This window comes from Cibotium barometz, chromosome 16 (assembly GCF_041138505.1).
Source record: "Cibotium barometz isolate CiBa-2024 chromosome 16, ASM4113850v1, whole genome shotgun sequence".
Lineage (NCBI taxonomy): Eukaryota > Viridiplantae > Streptophyta > Polypodiopsida > Cyatheales > Cibotiaceae > Cibotium > Cibotium barometz.
This window is the reverse complement of record NC_141061.1, coordinates 9,456,378-9,474,048: the sequence shown is the minus strand read 5'-3', so window position 1 is coordinate 9,474,048 and position 17,671 is coordinate 9,456,378. Positions and strand designations below refer to the sequence as shown.

Genomic DNA, 17,671 nt, shown 5'->3' with positions numbered 1-17,671 from the left:
CTTTTACATGTCTGTAGACGAATACTTAGTGATATTTATTTGTGACGAATAACTTATCACAATTAAGTGTTGAGAGGGTGACCCAAGTTGGTTGTGAGTGAATCCAACCGCTTGTAATACATGTGAGTGAATCCAACTGCTTGTAACACATGTGAGATGTGTGGTGTGAGTGAATCCAACCGCTTGTAAGTGAATCCAACCGCTTGTAACACATGTGAGATGTGTGGTGTGAGTGAATCCAACCGCTTGTAACACATGTGAGATGTGTGGTGTGAGTTTAATCAACACTGTGAACACATGCGACACGTATGAAGACATTGTGAGTGAATCCAATGTGTGAGTTTGATTGTGAGTGAATCCGATCAACTCTAAGATACGTGCGACGCGTGTAAAGACATTGTGAGTGAATCCAATGTGGGAACATTTAATGTGTTTAATCACTTGTGTGCACTAATATTTACAACCGAGGACAGTTGTATTCTCAACCGGGAGGACTATCACGAGAGTGAGATTTTTTTAGATATATTATTTTTGTAAAAGAAAGCTTGTGGAGCAAGCAAGGATTTTTCAGATATTTTATTATCCAATTTTTGTAAAAGAAAAGCTTGTAGAGCAAGCAAGGGCTAAAATAGCCATGTAACCTATTTTTGAAGTAATAAAATCTATAAATACTCAAGCAGGGATGCTTTTGGCACACGCTTGGGGGGGCAGTTGGGACCCAATCTCGTGTTTCCCTCTCACACCTGTATTTTCTGTTCGGCACACTTCCTGAGGTCCATGGTTTCCCATTTCATATATCCTCTACATCGCCTGCACGAGAGAGCAAGAGACACGATTGAAACAAAACAAATTCCCTCTGCATCGCCCACATGAGAGAGAGAACATATTTTTTTTCCTCGGTCCATAGCTATCAAAAACTCATGCGATATCATCATCATGGTCATCATGGTCATCATGCACATCGTGGTCTTTAAGGCTAAGGTCCAACATGCTAAGATTCTAACATGCTTGCATTAATTAATTAATGCAAAATCGTGGTCTTTAAGGCTAAGGTCCAACATGCTAAGATTCTAACATGCTTGCATTAATTAATTAATGCAAAAACATTTGGGACCCATATTTAGGTCCAAGATTTGTTGTCTAGTAGCTAATATGCTAACATGCTCCTTATGGCTCCTAACTATTGCGCGCCCTTGAAGTTGTCGGACCTTCAATATGTTGTGACCTTCTTGCAAGGTCTATTATATGCAACGTTTTATCGAGGGTAGAGAAAAGACCCAACAACAAGCAAGTCACAACATGTTTTTGTCCAAGACAACGTGAGAAGATGAGTGGACTTGGTCTCCAAATAGCCAACACTAGCCATGGTCAAGGAAGACCAAAAGATAGAGCCACTACTCATCTTGGGAACCAATCTATCAACATGGCGAACACAAAGAGCGAACAATTGGTGTCACTCTAACTCCTCAAGCACATGATACAAATTTTGAATTTAGCTAGTGAGGGTGTTGATTTGGTGTCAAAGAGTGCCACCGATTGTATCGTACGACTAGAGTATGGCTAGAGATTCATAATGACTCCTTAAAGGCTCTGTCACACAAAGCAACATTTGGGTGGCTCCCAAAAATCCTTTGTTTAATATCAATGATACATTAGAAATTTCTCCTCGAGGTCTAGTTGAGGATGTGACATAAGAGGAAAGTGTCACTCAAATGTAAAAGTTTTAAGTAGCTCTAAATTTTTAAAAATATTTTTTCCTCGTTTACTAGTGTCAATGTGTAACGATCTATTTTTTCTACAATGCTTCAATGTACTCTTATCATAATGTGTTCATCTTATAATAGATTTAATTTTCATGCTAAATGTAATGGAATACATAAGTTTTAATTTAAATGTATGTGCTTTTTTTTCAAATGAAGTATTCTATTTCAAATGATTGTTTGTGTTAAATATGTATTCTAATTTAAATACATATTAAAGTACATTTAAATTAGAATACATATTTAACATGTATTTAAATATGTATTCTGTTAAAGTAACTACTCAAAAATTCTTAAATGTATATAAAGCAATAATAGTTAAACAATGCCAACATTATCATATTACAAAGACAAATCTCAAGTACAGTATCAACCATATTACTCTTGCACTAGAATTGATACCCAATCATCCATTTCCCCCATCTTTGAAGAATTGAATGCCAATTCCCACTCGTCTTCATGTTCACTTGCTCTATCACCAACCAAACTACATCATGAACTATCAATTGATGTAGACTTTTTGTAGTTTAAGTAGCATGGTCATCTTTAGTGTAGCACCAAACTGATAGCACAAGATCTGTTACGATGCTTTGTGAGAACGAAGTAAAATATTGACTAATTTCTCTTACAACTCGGATTGCAATATATTACTTTAGAATATGTACATATATAGATTATATATACGTACATATGATGATTAGATGCGATGGTAATTTAGAATATGTATATATATAGATTGTATATACGTATCCATATATGTATAAGCATAAACGCGTGCTCCCATTGCATTCCATCCCTTCACACGATGCACACGGTCAAAGTGAAGCCATTGGTCATCCAAGCTGCCTCTTGGACTTCACACAATGCATATGGTCAAAGTGAATCCATTGGTTACCCAAAATGCCTCCTAGCCTCATCCTATTAACAAGATCCACACCTGATCCTAGACCAACAGTTAACATCTTGAGAATATGAGGCATATTCTTATCCCCAAGCTGCCCAGGGAATAACAAACTATGGAAAAAGGGATATATACATATTCTCTTCAAGGAAAGAATTGCATCAAGACCTATATCTCCTTTAATTAAACCCCTTCTAGAAATTTGTATAGACCCTTGAACACATTTGTCTCCTTTGAGACAAAGGAGTTCTATGCTCAATTTGAACTTCTTGGAGTGATCATCAAGCTCATGGGCTTCAACCCCTCTTTACAACTAACATCCATATTAAACAAGTCTTGACTAACTGAAACCTCTATATTTTTACAAGAGGCATGTACTTGACTAACTGAAACCTCTATATTTTTACAAGAGGCACATGGATTTAGCTGAGCACACATTATCACCATCTCATGTACTTGTTTTTGCATTGCTATGAACAAACCACATTATTCGATAGGGTGATCATGCACACCAACGTGTATGGCACATCTTGTTATATTGACCTAATCACGAGGAAGATAGTAATAAATAAATGCAAATGCATCACAACATGCTACAAACTCTAGTGAAGAGACTGACCATAATGCTTACAGACCAAAGCGAAGACTGACCATAATGCTTACAAACCAAAGTGCCATAATCCAAGTATAGTGGCCTTCTTAATTTTCCTTTCCACTAAGACTCATTGACCATCCTTATGCATTCATTGTAAGGGAAATCTACATTGTAACACTTGGGATAGCCACCACACTTGCTCATTCTAACCACATCAAGAAATGCATCTTGAGAGCTTGTTGTATACTCTACCCACACATGACCATCATTTTTTTGGTCCACGCCATGCATGCTAGATCCTATTGGTGTAGGTGGCAACTTAAACACTTTGTAGCCATTGTAGTTTAATGGCAACTCACTTGCTTCTTGTATCGATTCAGAATTAGAGAAAGTAACATGAACACAGCTATAAGAAGCAACTCGCTTGCTTCTTGTACCGATTCAGAATTAGAGAAAGTAACATGAACAGAGCTACAAAGTGACAAGCCCTCAACAAGTGATAAGACACTTAGTTGTTTCTCAAAGGGCTTGCTATCAAAGTGACAAGCCCTCAACAAGTGATAAGACACTTAGTTGTTTCTCAAAGGGCTTGCTATCAGATATAATGATGTTTGTCTATCAAGTATGTACCCCTTACATCCATCTTCCATGTTAACAAGATACAATGATGTTGTTGGTTAAGTTTGTGCCCCTTACATCCATCTTCCATGTTAACAAGATACTAAATAACACCTATGTTAACAAGATACTAACAAGATACTAAATAACACCTATGTTCCTTGCTGCATCTCAATGTGTTCATCCTCTCCTATGTGCTCACTTCACACAAGGGAGTGTCATAACTTATTGCCAAGGTCGCGTTGATTCCATAGTGTATGTGTATAGTCAAAGGCATTATACAAACAAGGGAGAAAGAGGGTCTTACACTTTGTGGCTCTTGCAAATAGCAAAATGAGAAAAGAGCACGAAAGAATGCAATGTCTGAAGAGACGAAAGGTGGTAGGTTGAAGAGACGAAAGATGGTAACAAAAAATCATGAGTATTTAATTTAGGCTAAGGTCAAGAATCTTTAGTTTAAATCATAAGTGCTTGCAATTGAACTAGTAACCAATTACACATAGACTAGTTTAGTTAGATTTTAATAGATTAGGTTAGCCATAATTTATATTCCACAAGTTAAATAAAGCACATATGTATCCACCAATTTTTATAAAATTTAGGCAATTGAATATTGTTATATAAAATTATATTTAATATAAATATATCTTAATTATTGCTACATTACTTATTGCGATATAAATTATTTAGTACTTGTAATTAAACTAGTAGCTAGTTACACACAAACTAGTTTAGCTATATATATAAATTTATTACTACATTACCTATTGCTATATAAATTATTGTTATATATATATATATATATATATATTATTGCTATAACTTATAATTAGATATACTTAAAAAATTCATGTAAATAGAAAGATTAAAAAAGTTTTATTTAAACATTTATGAAAAAACTTAGGGCAAAAACAAAGTGAGGAAAAAAGAAACCTTAAGGGGAGAAGAACGCCTATGGGGTGAAGGAGGAAAGCTCAAGAATTTTTGCAAGATAGCAGGCATTTTCCAAGTAAGGACCTATTTTTTATTCTCTTTGCATGTTTGTCTCCATAGATTTAGGGTTTTCTTTCTTTGTGCAAGATTGCGAGTGTTTTTTTTCTCTGTGCAAGATTGTCGTCGTCGATCTCCTTGGGCAAAAGCCCCTTAGCCATTAAGGCTATGTGGCATGCAAAATGGAGAGTATAGTAATAGGTAGTCCATTTTGCGCACCCCACAACCTCCATTTCACTATATCTTTTGGAAGAGCTTGCGCATCAAATCGCCAACCCTTGTGCATGATTGATGGAATCTCAATAGAGTGAAAGACATCTCTATGATTCCTCCCACCTTGATGAGGGATGTTCTTTTTGCCAGCAAAGGAGTTTTTCATTGTATCCTCGACGTTGGGGTAGAGGAAGACATACAAGGATGCAGGGTGTCGAGTGTTAGTATATATTCCGATGCCTGCCTCTTAGCATATATCACATTGATATATGGTGCACATTTGTATGGCCCATTATAAGGAGAAGCCATTCATGCACATATCTTTAGTGGGAACCCCAACTTAGATGCTGTAAGGGGTCGTAGTTGTGACCATTGATGGTTAGGAGATGATGAGGGATAGAAGTGTTACCCAACTTAAAAAGGTATAAGGAATATTCCCTCGGATACTAATTTCATCATTAGTGAGTGGTGTCGGTTGGGATGCGTTATGAAGATGAGTCGCCCACATATTCATAACGTGTTATGAATACTAATTTCATCATTAGTGAGCGGTGGTCGGTTGGGACGCATTATGAATACACGGGTGGTGAGGCACGTCAATGTAGCGTAGCCACCCACGTCTTGGGCCCGTCCACTGCATTACCTGCAGCACTATAAATGGACATAGTTGGCACTAGCAAAGGCATCCAATGCTTGTGAGCATATATTCCCGATACTCTCAGTACGCCCTCCATCCAGAGTCTGTCTAGATTGCCATACACTAGAGCACACGGGTGGACAACAACACCATATTGTACCTATCTCTTGTTTGGTATAATCAAAATTTTAAAATTCTCTCCATTCTCTCTATTACATTGTCTAGTGTACTTTCTGTTGTTGTATTTGTTTTTGCTGTGCCATATTCTTACACTGAGGTGACGATGGGAGGCAATGATGGAAGGGCTCAACATATGAATGGGCCTTTAACCTACACACATGGACTTATTAATAAGCATAGTTTATGAGGTTGACGTAAACTATCTCCTTGAGCACATTGCGTGCATAGAGAGATGGCTTGTTAATTCGATGAGATGAGCCTCAATCTTAGAGTAGCATTTTGTCAACATTTATGTATAAATTTTGAGAGCTGCTTGGAAGTTGTTGAAAACAAAGATTTTGCATATACATGGGACACTTTGTACATCAGACAATAAATTACATTTTTTAAAGTAGATTATATCATGAAGCCATGCTTGCTAACTACCGCCTCTATGAATTATAACACTACCTAAAGAGGCCAATGTGGAATCACAGGAATAACTTTTGTCTAATGCCACTATGGAGACATAATATGGTTGTGGGTACGTATTGACTAGATTGCTCAATGTGCTAGTTAGTGACTCATGCTGATTTACACCATGTTTAGTTACAATGTCCTTCCCTAAGAGGCAAGTAGATCTAGTGGTAGATCTCAATTTACACATCTAAAGCCAAGTACAAAGGCTAGCTCAAGGGTTAAAGCTCCTTAGGTATGGAGGAAAGCTCCTTAGGCATGGAGCCTATGGGGCATGCAAAATGGACTACGCATCAATACACGATTCGTTTTGCATGCCTAAGGATCCTAAACCCTTAGGCAAGAAGGAAAAAAGGTGTTAAATGTTTCTATATTTTGCTAATTTCGGCATGTTTGTTTGTAGACACGAGTCCCATACAAAGGAAAAAAGGTGTTAACTAGCTAGAGGGGTAGGCCACCCAATGCTTCACCTCAAAAGGGGCAAAAAGGGAGGAAACATCCTTTTAGAGTCACTAAGAGGGTGGAAAATGACGTTGGTGATCTTTCATTGGCCAATGTGGATGTGCCAAATCCATTGGTGCGAGATGTATTTGGGGAAAGTGAACTTAAAAATAGTGGTAGTTAGGCAGCTAATGGTGTGGTTCACTCAAGGGAGAAGTTTAAGGATACTGAAAGTGTAGCTAATATTGGTGTGCCCTCCACTTCTATTGATGAGAATGATGATGATGAGGTGGATAGTCAAGTTGATGACATTGAGATGCAAATGGAGGGTTGTAGTGATGTGATTATCCAATGTAGGCTTTTATCACATGAGATGGATCCCTGAATTCCATTATGTAGGATGAATCCACATGCTATTGTGAGAGGATTGAGAAGTGATGGGGAAGTGATCTGACAACTTTGAAGAGTGCCTTCCAGTATGAGGGCTGTATACCAAAGAAAGGATCTTTTGTTGTTTCCTTGTGTAAGTTTGATGGTTGGAGAGGAAGCACATGTTATTGATGCAATTAGAAGTTCACAATGGTCTCCCTTGTGGAGGGTAGTGGTGCGGTGTCTAAGTGAGAAGTGAAGAGCAAGAGGGAGCTAAAGTGCCTCTTAGGAAAAATGTTTAAGGGAACCACATGTAACTGCACAACTGATTTCAGATAACTGTAACTGATTTCAGTTACATGTGGTCTCCCTTGTGGAGGGTAGTGGATGCGGTGTCTCAGTGAGAAGTGAAGAGCAAGAGGGAGCTAAAGTGCCTCTTAGGAAAAATGTTTAAGGGAACCACATGTAACTGCATGGATGCAACTGATTTTAGATATCTGCAACTGATTTCAGATAACTGCATGGATGAGACTGATTTCAAATAACTGCAAGGAAAACCAGGCCTGGAGGGCGAAGCAATCGTTGCACCACCTCCCCTTCCTCCACAACTTGAAATTCCAAGCTTAGCACAAGCTCTAGGAAAGGGGAGTGTCACAAAACTTGCACTTACAAACATCATATACAAAACCTATGAGGACGAAAATTTTCAAACTTCTATAAAATTTCACGAAGTTGGAGACCTCATATTCCACATCGAGGTCTTTAACCAAATCTGTTAGGCATTTGAAATTTTCAATGATGCAACCAAAGTCCATCTCCTTGGACCCAACCTTGAAGGCAAGGCCATGCAATGGTTCCAATCCTTGGACCCTTGGCACAAAAGCACTTTCAAAGCAGTGAGGGAGGCCTTCATTCTCGGATTTGCACCCTATGGCCCCAAATGGAGCCTCGTCATCCAACTATTTTAATTGGAACAAAAACCTGAGGAAACATTATGTGACTACATCACTCACATCAAGTACCTTGATTGGCATTGCGAAGAGAGGGAAAAAATTGATAGGTAAGCAAATAATGGACAGTTTCCTCTTGGGCTTGCACAATCCAAGGCTTCACAACCACCTGTTAGTCAAGGATCCCTCCACCTTTGATCAGGCCTGCAAATGGGCGATCTTTCTCGATGACATGCGAGACAACTGTTTCACACAATTGGCCACCGCGCCAATAATAACCCAAAGCTCATTTGTAACATTACCTTCCTCTCCTCCCAGGCCCCAAGCCTTACTGGTGGCACCACCCCAAACTAACTACTTATACAACGGCCACCACGACCTTCTCCAATACTAATCTTTCCATCCCAATTGTTGCCTCTCCAGGCAAACCCTATTGCTCATGGAAAGATTCCAACCACTAGGTCCATTGCTAAACCCGTGGAGCCCATGCGCTCCGCCATCCCCGAGGCACTCCTAGCACCTCATCTCCCTTTGTGGGTGCCTCACATGGACCCTAAACCACTTGTGCATACTATAGGAGCATCCGGAGGGAAACCACCTCTTCTGTGTTTCCTTTGCCATGGACCCCATAGAGTGGCGGAATGCCCTCAAAAGAAACATTTGCCAATGCAACCACAATGTCATGGGGGATGTGGAATTGACCATTACTATAAGGATTGCCCTTTGCAATCACTTTCTCATTCCACAGTCGAATGGATGCCATCCCTCAACGTGTTGAGCATTCAACATAGGAAGATATCCACTGTCCCATTGAATGTCATCATTTGGTTGTTGCAGGCCAAGATAAAGAAGGCCACATCCCAAAAGAAACAACACTCTAAGCACGTTTACTATAGCTAACCCATTCGCTTGTAAGTTCTATGTGGTTCCCAGAGGTGAGATAAAAGAAGCAGTCATCCTCGGAGGAAGCTGGGTCCAGAATGCTATATGTACAAGTACAATCAACTCTGCTGACAACACAACTACCCTAAAAGCTCCGCTAGGGCAAGGTAATAATAATTCTCTGGGACAGGGAGTGCATCGACTCTGATCCTCTACCCCTCCAACTGCTTCCACAAAGGGTATTCTCACACCCCCCCAAACTGCTTCCACAAAGGGTATTCTCACACCCCCCACAATAACTCGTAAGTCTTCCACTGCCGTTGAACTACCACCTCACTTTGGTTTGCTAGTGAGAACACCTCTTGTGCTATTGGGTCATGGGGGCATAAGAAGCTCATAGTTGTTTTCAGTGATTGGCCTCATGTTGGTTTCAATTGAGGTTGCTTATGAAATAGATTGCACACCTCTCGTCTCTATTGGCCCCGTCGTCAAGTTTCCTAGTGAGAACACCTCTTGTGTTGTTGGGTCATGGGGGCATAAGAGAGCTCATCCATCCATGACTTGTTTTGCCTCATGTTGGTTTCAATTGAGGTTGCTTATGAAATAGATGCGTCTCTAGTGGCCTCCTCAACTTCCCTAGTGTTGGTTGAAGACCTTACATTTGTGTTTGAAGGTTGGTAGTGATGTGTGATGATGATGTATTATTACGTGTAAAAGAACTTGTGAGCATGGACGTCACGGCCCCGCCATAGCCAGAGCTTACTGCAGATTTTATGGCGCCTTTCCCCTTTCCTCTCTCGCTTCTCTCCCCACACACATGCATTCTTCACAGATTCGTGGCCTCGTTTCTTACAATGCATCTGTGTAGCACCGTAGCACCATAAGAGCTTCGTCACAATCCTCTGAGTGGCGATCTGCCCGCAGCTCCGCCAGCAATTAAGCGAGCAATGAAGGTATGCTAAGCTCTTACTCAGCCAAGGAAATGGTTTGCGAATTGTGTGTGTGTGTGTGAGAGAGAGAGAGAGAGATTGATGTATGGCCTGTAGCGTTTGGACGGCAGTACACGTCGAAGGGGAAGACGTGTAGCATACGACAATGATGAACGGCTGAGCCGTAACACAGAGACGAAGACCGCGCTAGCTTTTGCCAAGGTCATTGTCGGAGGCTTTTTCCATATTTTCCTGTTTTACAGAAAGCTCGAAATCAACACCAGTTTCTTCTTGATTTGCTCAGGTTAGCATTGAAGAGGGGGAATCCACGTCCTCACATGGGGTGATATTTCTGGTCAAAATCTGAGATTTCTGTTGCAGTTTCTTCTCTGCTTGTATCCACAGCATTGGTATTGGATGAACAGAATGTTGCAATGGCAGCCGTTTAGGCGATTGTTACGGCTGTTGGCTTCCGCGATCTGCCGTTGAGTCAAAAAACGCTCCGTCAGCTTAATTGAGGGTAAGTACTTCGAATGTTTTGGAGACACGAGCAGCAGCTTTTTGGGGCACCGAGCTAGGCACGAACAAGCCCAGTGCAGTTGAAATTGTCCGTCAGAAAGCCTCGAAGGTAAGCATTCCGTCGTCGAATGTCATGAGAAGTCCAACAAGAACGGCGGCCGCTAGTTATACTTCGGATCTACCAGAAGTGTTTGCTGTGGAAAAATCGGGCTTCCGTTGACGTCCCATCAGGGATCAGGTCAAAGTAAGGGATCCGTGGAGAAACTTGTATGGATTCGCTCAAACTTTCCAACATTTTGTAGCATCATGATACAATTCTGCAGGGTTTTCTTTGCAGCAAAGCAGCGGATGGAGCAGAGTAGCTATGGAGGAGGGCCGGAGCTCTGTCTGTCACCTCCAAAGAAGAAGAGGGGGAGGCCACGCAAGTCGGAGACGGCGCCACAAGTGTCAGAAAAACGAAAGAACAGCAACAGAAACACGGCAACGCCGGCCACCGTCGATCGTCAAGCAAGAGCGAAGCCCAAACCTAGGGTTTCGCAGAGCTATCAGGACGCTGCTCCGTTTGGTGAGGCGAAGCCGCTGGTCGGCCAATCCGTCCATGGAGTGATCGACGGATGCTTCGACGCCGGTTACCTGGTAACGATCCGTGTCGGTGAAACCGACTCAGTCTATCGTGGCGTCGTCTTCGGCCCTGGCCTCGCCATTCCCGTCGACGGAGACAACGACGTTGCTCCTAAGGTGAAGAACACCAACAGAGAAGACGCTGTGTCGTCTCCGGCGGGCACACCCTACCCGACGGCTCCTTTGCCAGCCGTTTCGACGACCGCGGCCCACCTTCCGACATCAACCGAGCTTCCGACGAGGAACCTGCCTTCGTTTTCCGTTACTCCGGCGCCTGCTGGGGGAAAGTCGCCTCTCGCTCCGACGGCTTTCCGCTCCTCCTTTGATCAGGATATGATGGGATTCATGTATCCAGGCCTGTACTCGCAACTTCATTCCGGCGGTGTCCCTGGCTTCTTTCCAGGTGGTCTCGGCTATCCCTTCCAACTGCCGCCAGCGGCAGCAGTCGCCACTGAGTATGCTTCTGCCAACGCTCAATTCGCAGCAGCAAAACGCGCAAGAAGCAGCTCCCCCTCCTCGTCTGGCCTCTGATTGATTTCCGTCAGAAAAGACCAACGACACGGCGTCGAACTTGCAGAAACTTTATCGATTTCCGGTAGATTACAAGCCCTTTGATGACAACAGAAATTGCCATCGACTCCTAACAAGGATGGCAAGATGCCCAGAATTGAAGCATTAAGCTATGAATATTAGCCTCCTCAACTTCCCTAGTGTTGGTTGAAGACCTTACATTTGTGTTTGTGCTGCATTGTGCTAGTGACGTGTGATGATGATGTATTATTACGTGTAAAAGTGCTGCATTGTGCTAGTGACGTGTGATGATGATGTATTATTACGTGTAAAAGCACTGGTAAGCATGAAGCATGGACGTCACGGCCCCGACCTTACTGCAGATTTTATGGCGCCTTTCCCCTTTCCTGTCTCGCTTCTCTCCCCACACACATGCATTCTTCACAGATTCGTGGCCTCGTTTCTTACAATGCATTTGCGTAGCACCATAAGAGCTTTGTAAGTGGCGATCTGCCCGCAGCTCCGCCAGCAATTAAGCGAGCAATGAAGGTATGCTAAGCTCTTACTCAGCCAAGGAAATGGTTTGCGAATTTTGTGTGTGTGTGTGGGAGGGAGAGAGAGAGAGATTGTTGTATGGCCTGTAGCGTTTGGACGGCAGTACACGTCGAAGGGGAAGACGTGTAGCATACGACAATGATGAACGGCTGAGCCGTAAGACAGAGGCGAAGACCGCGCTAGCTGTTGTCAAGGTCATTGTCGGAGGCTTTTTCAATATTTACCTGTTTAACAGAAAGCTCGAAATCAACACGAGATCAACAGTTTCTTCTTGATTTGCTTAGGTTAGCATTGAGCAAATGGAAAAATCGGGCTTCCGTTGATATCGTGAGTTTCTTTTCTTCTTACTTCTGCATTGGGACCTCTATAAACCACTTACAGCCACCATTATCTGATTGAAGCTATTGTAATAAACCTTAAACGAAACTATTTTAATAACCTTGTAGATGACCTCACGTTATTTGCTCTAGTATTATGACATAGTTTAGCTCATTACCAACTACTTTGTTGTTCATTTAACTTTGTTGTTGAAATGAACGATGCAATTCTTGAGTCCATGATTCCTTCTAGTGGATCAATTTTCTTGATGTGAAAGTGCTGGCCATGAGCCCACATATTACCATGGACACTTGCCTACAATAAAGAAGAATAGGTCATTTATTTCATGAAAAATTTACAAGTAAGAGGTTTTTTAAATACACTTTGAACTCACGTTATACATAGGGTTTTTTAGTAGTTCACCTCTCGTGGTTCAATTTTCTTGATGTGAAAGTGCTCGCTATGAGTCCACACACTACCATAGACACGTGCCTACAATAAAGAAGAAGGGGTCATTTAATTCATAAAAAATTTATAGTCAAGGAGTTTTTTAAATACACTTTGAACACACAATATACATAGGGTTTCTTAGTTGTGCACCCCTGGGGGATCAATTTTCTTGATGTGAAAGTGCTGGCCATGAGCCCACATACTACCATGGACACGTGCCTATAATAAAAAAAAGGGGTCATTTAATTCATGAAAAATTTATAGGTAAGAGGTTTTTTAAATACCCTTTGAACGCACGTTATATATAGGGTTTTTTAGTAGTGCACCCCTCGAGTCCCTGTCAAGCTCGGACTCACCAATTGTGCTTGAGCTCTCCTTGGGATTCCCTATCAAGCTGGGACTCACCAATTGTGCTAGAGCTCTCTCCATCAAGTCCTTGTGAATTAGCTAGTTTATCCACTGGCACTAAGCATACATTTACTCCTTCCTTTTCAGATTTTGTGTCACTTGATGAAGTTTACTTTGGTCTAGCGAAAGTGCAAGTGATCGATATCCTTCTCAATGAGGTACAATCTAAGTCCTCATGATTTAACCACCAATGATTGATCCAATGCTCTCATTATGTCCTTTTCCTCATTCCTTCCTTTCATTGTCAATCCTCTTAAACTCATTGCTAGGACATGATCTCTCATCTTTTATCTCTCCATCACATTCCACAAATAACCCAAACCAATCAACAATCTCTTCCTCAACATCTGAACTAACTGCATCTCCATTGTAATCGCAAGTAGATATCACATCATCCATAGTCAAAAAGATTGAATACACTAGCACTCCTTGCTGATATGTATCCATAGATTCAAATTTCTTCCATCCTTGATCAATATGACCAGCTTTATGACTACTATCGCTCATTGCTTGTGAACATACATGCTCGAAAGAGATAGATTGATCAAAAAGTCCTCTTGAAAGCACACCTAGATTTGTCCACTCTTGGTCACACTTCTGTTGTTGCTCTTGACTTTCAGGCAGCATCGGTTGCTGTATTCTCTTAAATAAATCCATTGATTCCTCCAATAAGTCATCTTCCATACAAACTTGCCTCTTAGCATGAATTTGGTCTAATTTCTTTTCATCATCTTTTGATTTATAGCACATAGCAAATTGATGAACTAAACTTGAATCGAAACATAGAATCTCCCTCTTAATCAACATATAAAGCCTTAGAATCTTTTTCCCTGTTAATGATCTCTACACAATGTTTATCTTCTTGTCTCACTGGATTCATCGTCTCCATAATATGAAAATGAATAATTGGAATATCCTCACTAATTGGATCATCCCATACTGGCATCTTTGGAATAACCTCTCTTGCAATAGGAATTTTTTGGACCCAAAGAAGGCCTCTTGGATTAACTTTTGATTAGGAGTGGACCAATAGGAAGAGGGCTGGGTGCACATTTTTGACTTCTTTGACCCTAGGGGGCCTAGGCTTTGGTTTGCTAATGGGGCCTAATTACTACTCGTCCCCCTATCTCTTGGGCCCAAACTTAGAGGTCTCTCCACCTAGAATCGCGCAGATTAAAAACCCTAAAAATTAAAAATTTTATTTTTTTCCCAAAAGTGTGTTTTCTCTCTTAAACTTCCCCCCAACATACTCTATGTTTGGAAAGCTCATTTTGAACCTCTTTCTTCCTTCTTTTAAGCTCTCCATTGCTACAGAAACTCCATACTTCTCAAGCTCTCCCTCCTTGTCAAGCTCCCTCAGTCTCAATCTTCCTCTCTCTCTTTCTTCCTTTTCTAAGCTCTCCATTGCTGTGCAGAAACTTCATCCCTCTCAAGCTCTCCCTCCTCCTCAAGCTCCCTCCCTCTCAATCTCCCTCTCTCTCTCTCTCTCTCTCTCTCTCTCTCAAGCTCCCTCCCTCTCCATTGCTGCAGAAACTCTATCCCTCTTTAGTCTACTCTAGGTTTAGGAAGCTTATTCTCAAACTCTAACCCTCTTTTAAGCTTTCCATTGCTGCACTGAAAACCCTGAACTTTCTCTCCTCTCCACTCCTCTGTTGTAAAACAAGCTTTTCTTTTCTCTACTTCTCTTTTCTTACCACCATGGTCTCTTCCAATAATGTGAGAAGACCTAGGGAGAAGGTGGAAGAGCTTGTGCTGCATAACACAAGAGATGAGAATGGAGTTTGGGCTCCAACAAGATTCAGGGTCAGGGCTTGGGTCTACATGCAGCCAAGCTCTAAGGGACCACATCGAGTGCGCCAATTGGAGAATATGCTACATCATTGGAAGGGTGGGCTATAAGGCCTTAAGCATACTAAGAAGGACTAGTTGCTATAGTGCAACATGTGTATATCCTTGGAGACCTGTACATTCAAGGCCAACGACCAAGGTTTCCTTCAAATTGTTAGTGTAACATAAACACAGCTTTAACAACATGCTAATATTGGATTTTTTGTTTCAAATTTTCTTATGATTCTCCATTTTCTTATATCTATGTGCAGGTATTTTTTCCTCTAATTATGTTGAGGAACAACCACTCCAAAGCCTTACTGGAGTTTTCTATGCTATGCATGCATCCATTGGAGAGACAATGTTTGTATCTCAAAGTCCAAGTGATCTTGTATAGAACAATATCTTTTTCTTTTCTCACTCATATTTTGTAGATAAAAAACGAGGTTTATTTGGCAAGCTAGTAGAGATTTCCAACCCCCCTCTTAACAATCTCGAATGGCCCAAACCTGATGATTGGACATCTTATGCTTAAAGTTTAAGATGGTAAGTGATATCAAGACATCACTCAAGTTTTCAAAGGCATCTAGGTCAGTAGGGCTAAATTGGTTTTGTCCTTTACATGTTTTTGTGCACATGTTCAATTGGATGCCAATGCACCAAAGAAAAACAATGTATATTTGTAAGAGGTACGGTCTGACCTCATTCAAGGATTACTAGGAGAGGGTTGGGAGGTTAATGAGGGGTCACATCAAGGTGATATGTACAAGTACAATGTAGCAGATTCTACACTGTCTTTCAGGTTCTTGAAGGCATGCTCTATTTTGTACATGCGTCTACACTACCAAAGATGGATGTAAAAGCACAGGACATGGATCCCACTTCAAGCCTCAGAAGAAGAAATTATGCCTATTGAGGTAGTTGTGATGATGCAAAATGGATGGATTGAGCGAGTGGCAGCAAAAGCAAGCATTGGAGCCTAGTAGACTTGGGTCAACACTTTAGTATCATGGGCTTTGACAATGTGGAAGAGTCAAGTTTCAAGTTGATGAGAAGAAAGGTATATCTGATTCCACTACATGGATGGATTGAGCGAGTGGCAGCAAGCATTGGAGCCTAGTAGACCTACGTCAACACTTTAGTATCATGGGCTTTGACAATGTGGAAGAGTCAAGTTTCAAGTTGATGAGAAGAAAGGTATATCTGATTCCACTACATGTCTAGAATTAACCCTTACACTTTCTGGTTATTGTGCCACTTTCTATATTTTAATACTTTGAGAAGCATAAGGAGGAGACAACCATGGTCTTAGAATCATGGCAAATGGGAGACCTTGAATTTTTAGCAGCAAGGTGCATAGCCCTACCAACACATAGTAGGCATGTGGAAGAGCTTGAAGATGAACTGGGTATATGGGAAAATAGCCTCTGTTGATGCATGTGAGAGACAAGAGTTTCAGGATGATCGAGGTGAAGGCAATGACAAGCTTTCAAGTCAACAAGGAGATGGAGATCAACATGAAGTAAATGTCACAAGAGGGGCAAAAAATAAAGACATTATAACAATTTTAGATTAGATGACATGCTTGTAATTTTGTAGCAGGCTCTTTTTTAACTAATCTTTATTTAATTGAAATCTTAATATTTTTACAAACTATAATTTTTTTTAATCTAGCGATCTAGTGTGAAAAGGCTAAACTTTAAATTTTAACTATAAATAGCCAAAGGTGCCTTCTTTCTCATTTTCACGCGATAAAAACCAAGCACGAGCTCATACTATCTCTTTGCATTCACATGGCTACCCACTTTGACAACTTCTGTGAGTTCCTCTCCACCACCCCGTGGGCGGACAAGAGCGAGCTCTTTGTCATGTTCTCTCGTGAAGTCGACTTTGAAAAGTCGCTCGCCCTTGCATCCCAACATTATGAGATGTAGATTGCATACATGGAGCAATACTTGGCTCCCCACTCCATCTCCTTTTCCCATTGTCCCCCCAATGATCGATGGGTGCCTGTTGAGCTGCTTAAGTACATTTAACAATATGCCCACCCCTATATCCAGTGCCTTGAACGCTCCATCGACATCTGCATTCCCGAAGGAGCTTATTGTACCTTCAATAAGTAGCAGGAGGTGAAGAGGTTCCTCTCGTGGCTCGTCACTTTTGCGTTCCTCATTAGCGAATGAGGATTTGGATGAGGAGGTAGAGATGACTGCATTGCAACTGGCAGGGTATTTCAGGGATGACAAGGAAGTGAAGGCAGTAGGAATGAGTGCTGGTGTGGAAGAGCAGCTTGCATCAGAGAACTTTCCAGAGGGTGCACAATTTGTAGCTGAACAGCCCACTGTAGTAGAAGATGCGAGGCCATCTTCCCCACACGAGGAGAGCAAGGTGCTGCCAAAGCTTGAGATCAACCTCTTGAGCACCATTGTGGTGAAAGGTGAAGAATACTTATTTCTTCATGACCTTGAAAAGGCAGCTCGCTTTAGAATGGATGAATGCTTGGGCATCATATGCACGCGATGTGAGGTGGACCTTAATTCGT

The 17,671-nt window shown here is 41.4% G+C and overlaps 1 protein-coding gene across 6 annotated transcripts; it reads left to right on the top strand.

Moving 5' to 3' along the window:
• Nucleotides 1–9,636: 9,636 nt before the first annotated feature.
• On the top strand, nt 9,637–11,867 carry LOC147630344 (uncharacterized). Of its 6 annotated transcripts, none has more exons than XM_086810207.1 (4): nt 9,638–9,945; nt 10,039–10,143; nt 10,226–10,684; nt 10,764–11,867. In XM_086810207.1, the coding sequence occupies exon 4, from the start codon at nt 10,789–10,791 to the stop codon at nt 11,590–11,592; it is 804 nt and encodes a 267-aa protein (XP_086666333.1). In that variant the 5' UTR covers nt 9,638–9,945; nt 10,039–10,143; nt 10,226–10,684; nt 10,764–10,788; the 3' UTR covers nt 11,593–11,867. The 6 variants fall into 6 exon arrangements, with proteins under 6 accessions (XP_086666330.1, XP_086666328.1, XP_086666333.1 ...); XM_086810206.1 differs by having other exon boundaries at nt 9,641–9,945; nt 10,053–10,143; nt 10,778–11,867; XM_086810205.1 differs by having other exon boundaries at nt 9,641–9,945; nt 10,778–11,867.
• The last annotated feature ends 5,804 nt before the right edge of the window (nt 11,868–17,671 follow it).

Bases quoted from the DNA above. Each gene is read 5' to 3' on its own strand.
- LOC147630344 (XM_086810204.1), top strand. From the start codon at position 10,747: ATGATACAATTCTGCAGGGTTTTCTTTGCAGCAAAGCAGCGGATGGAG.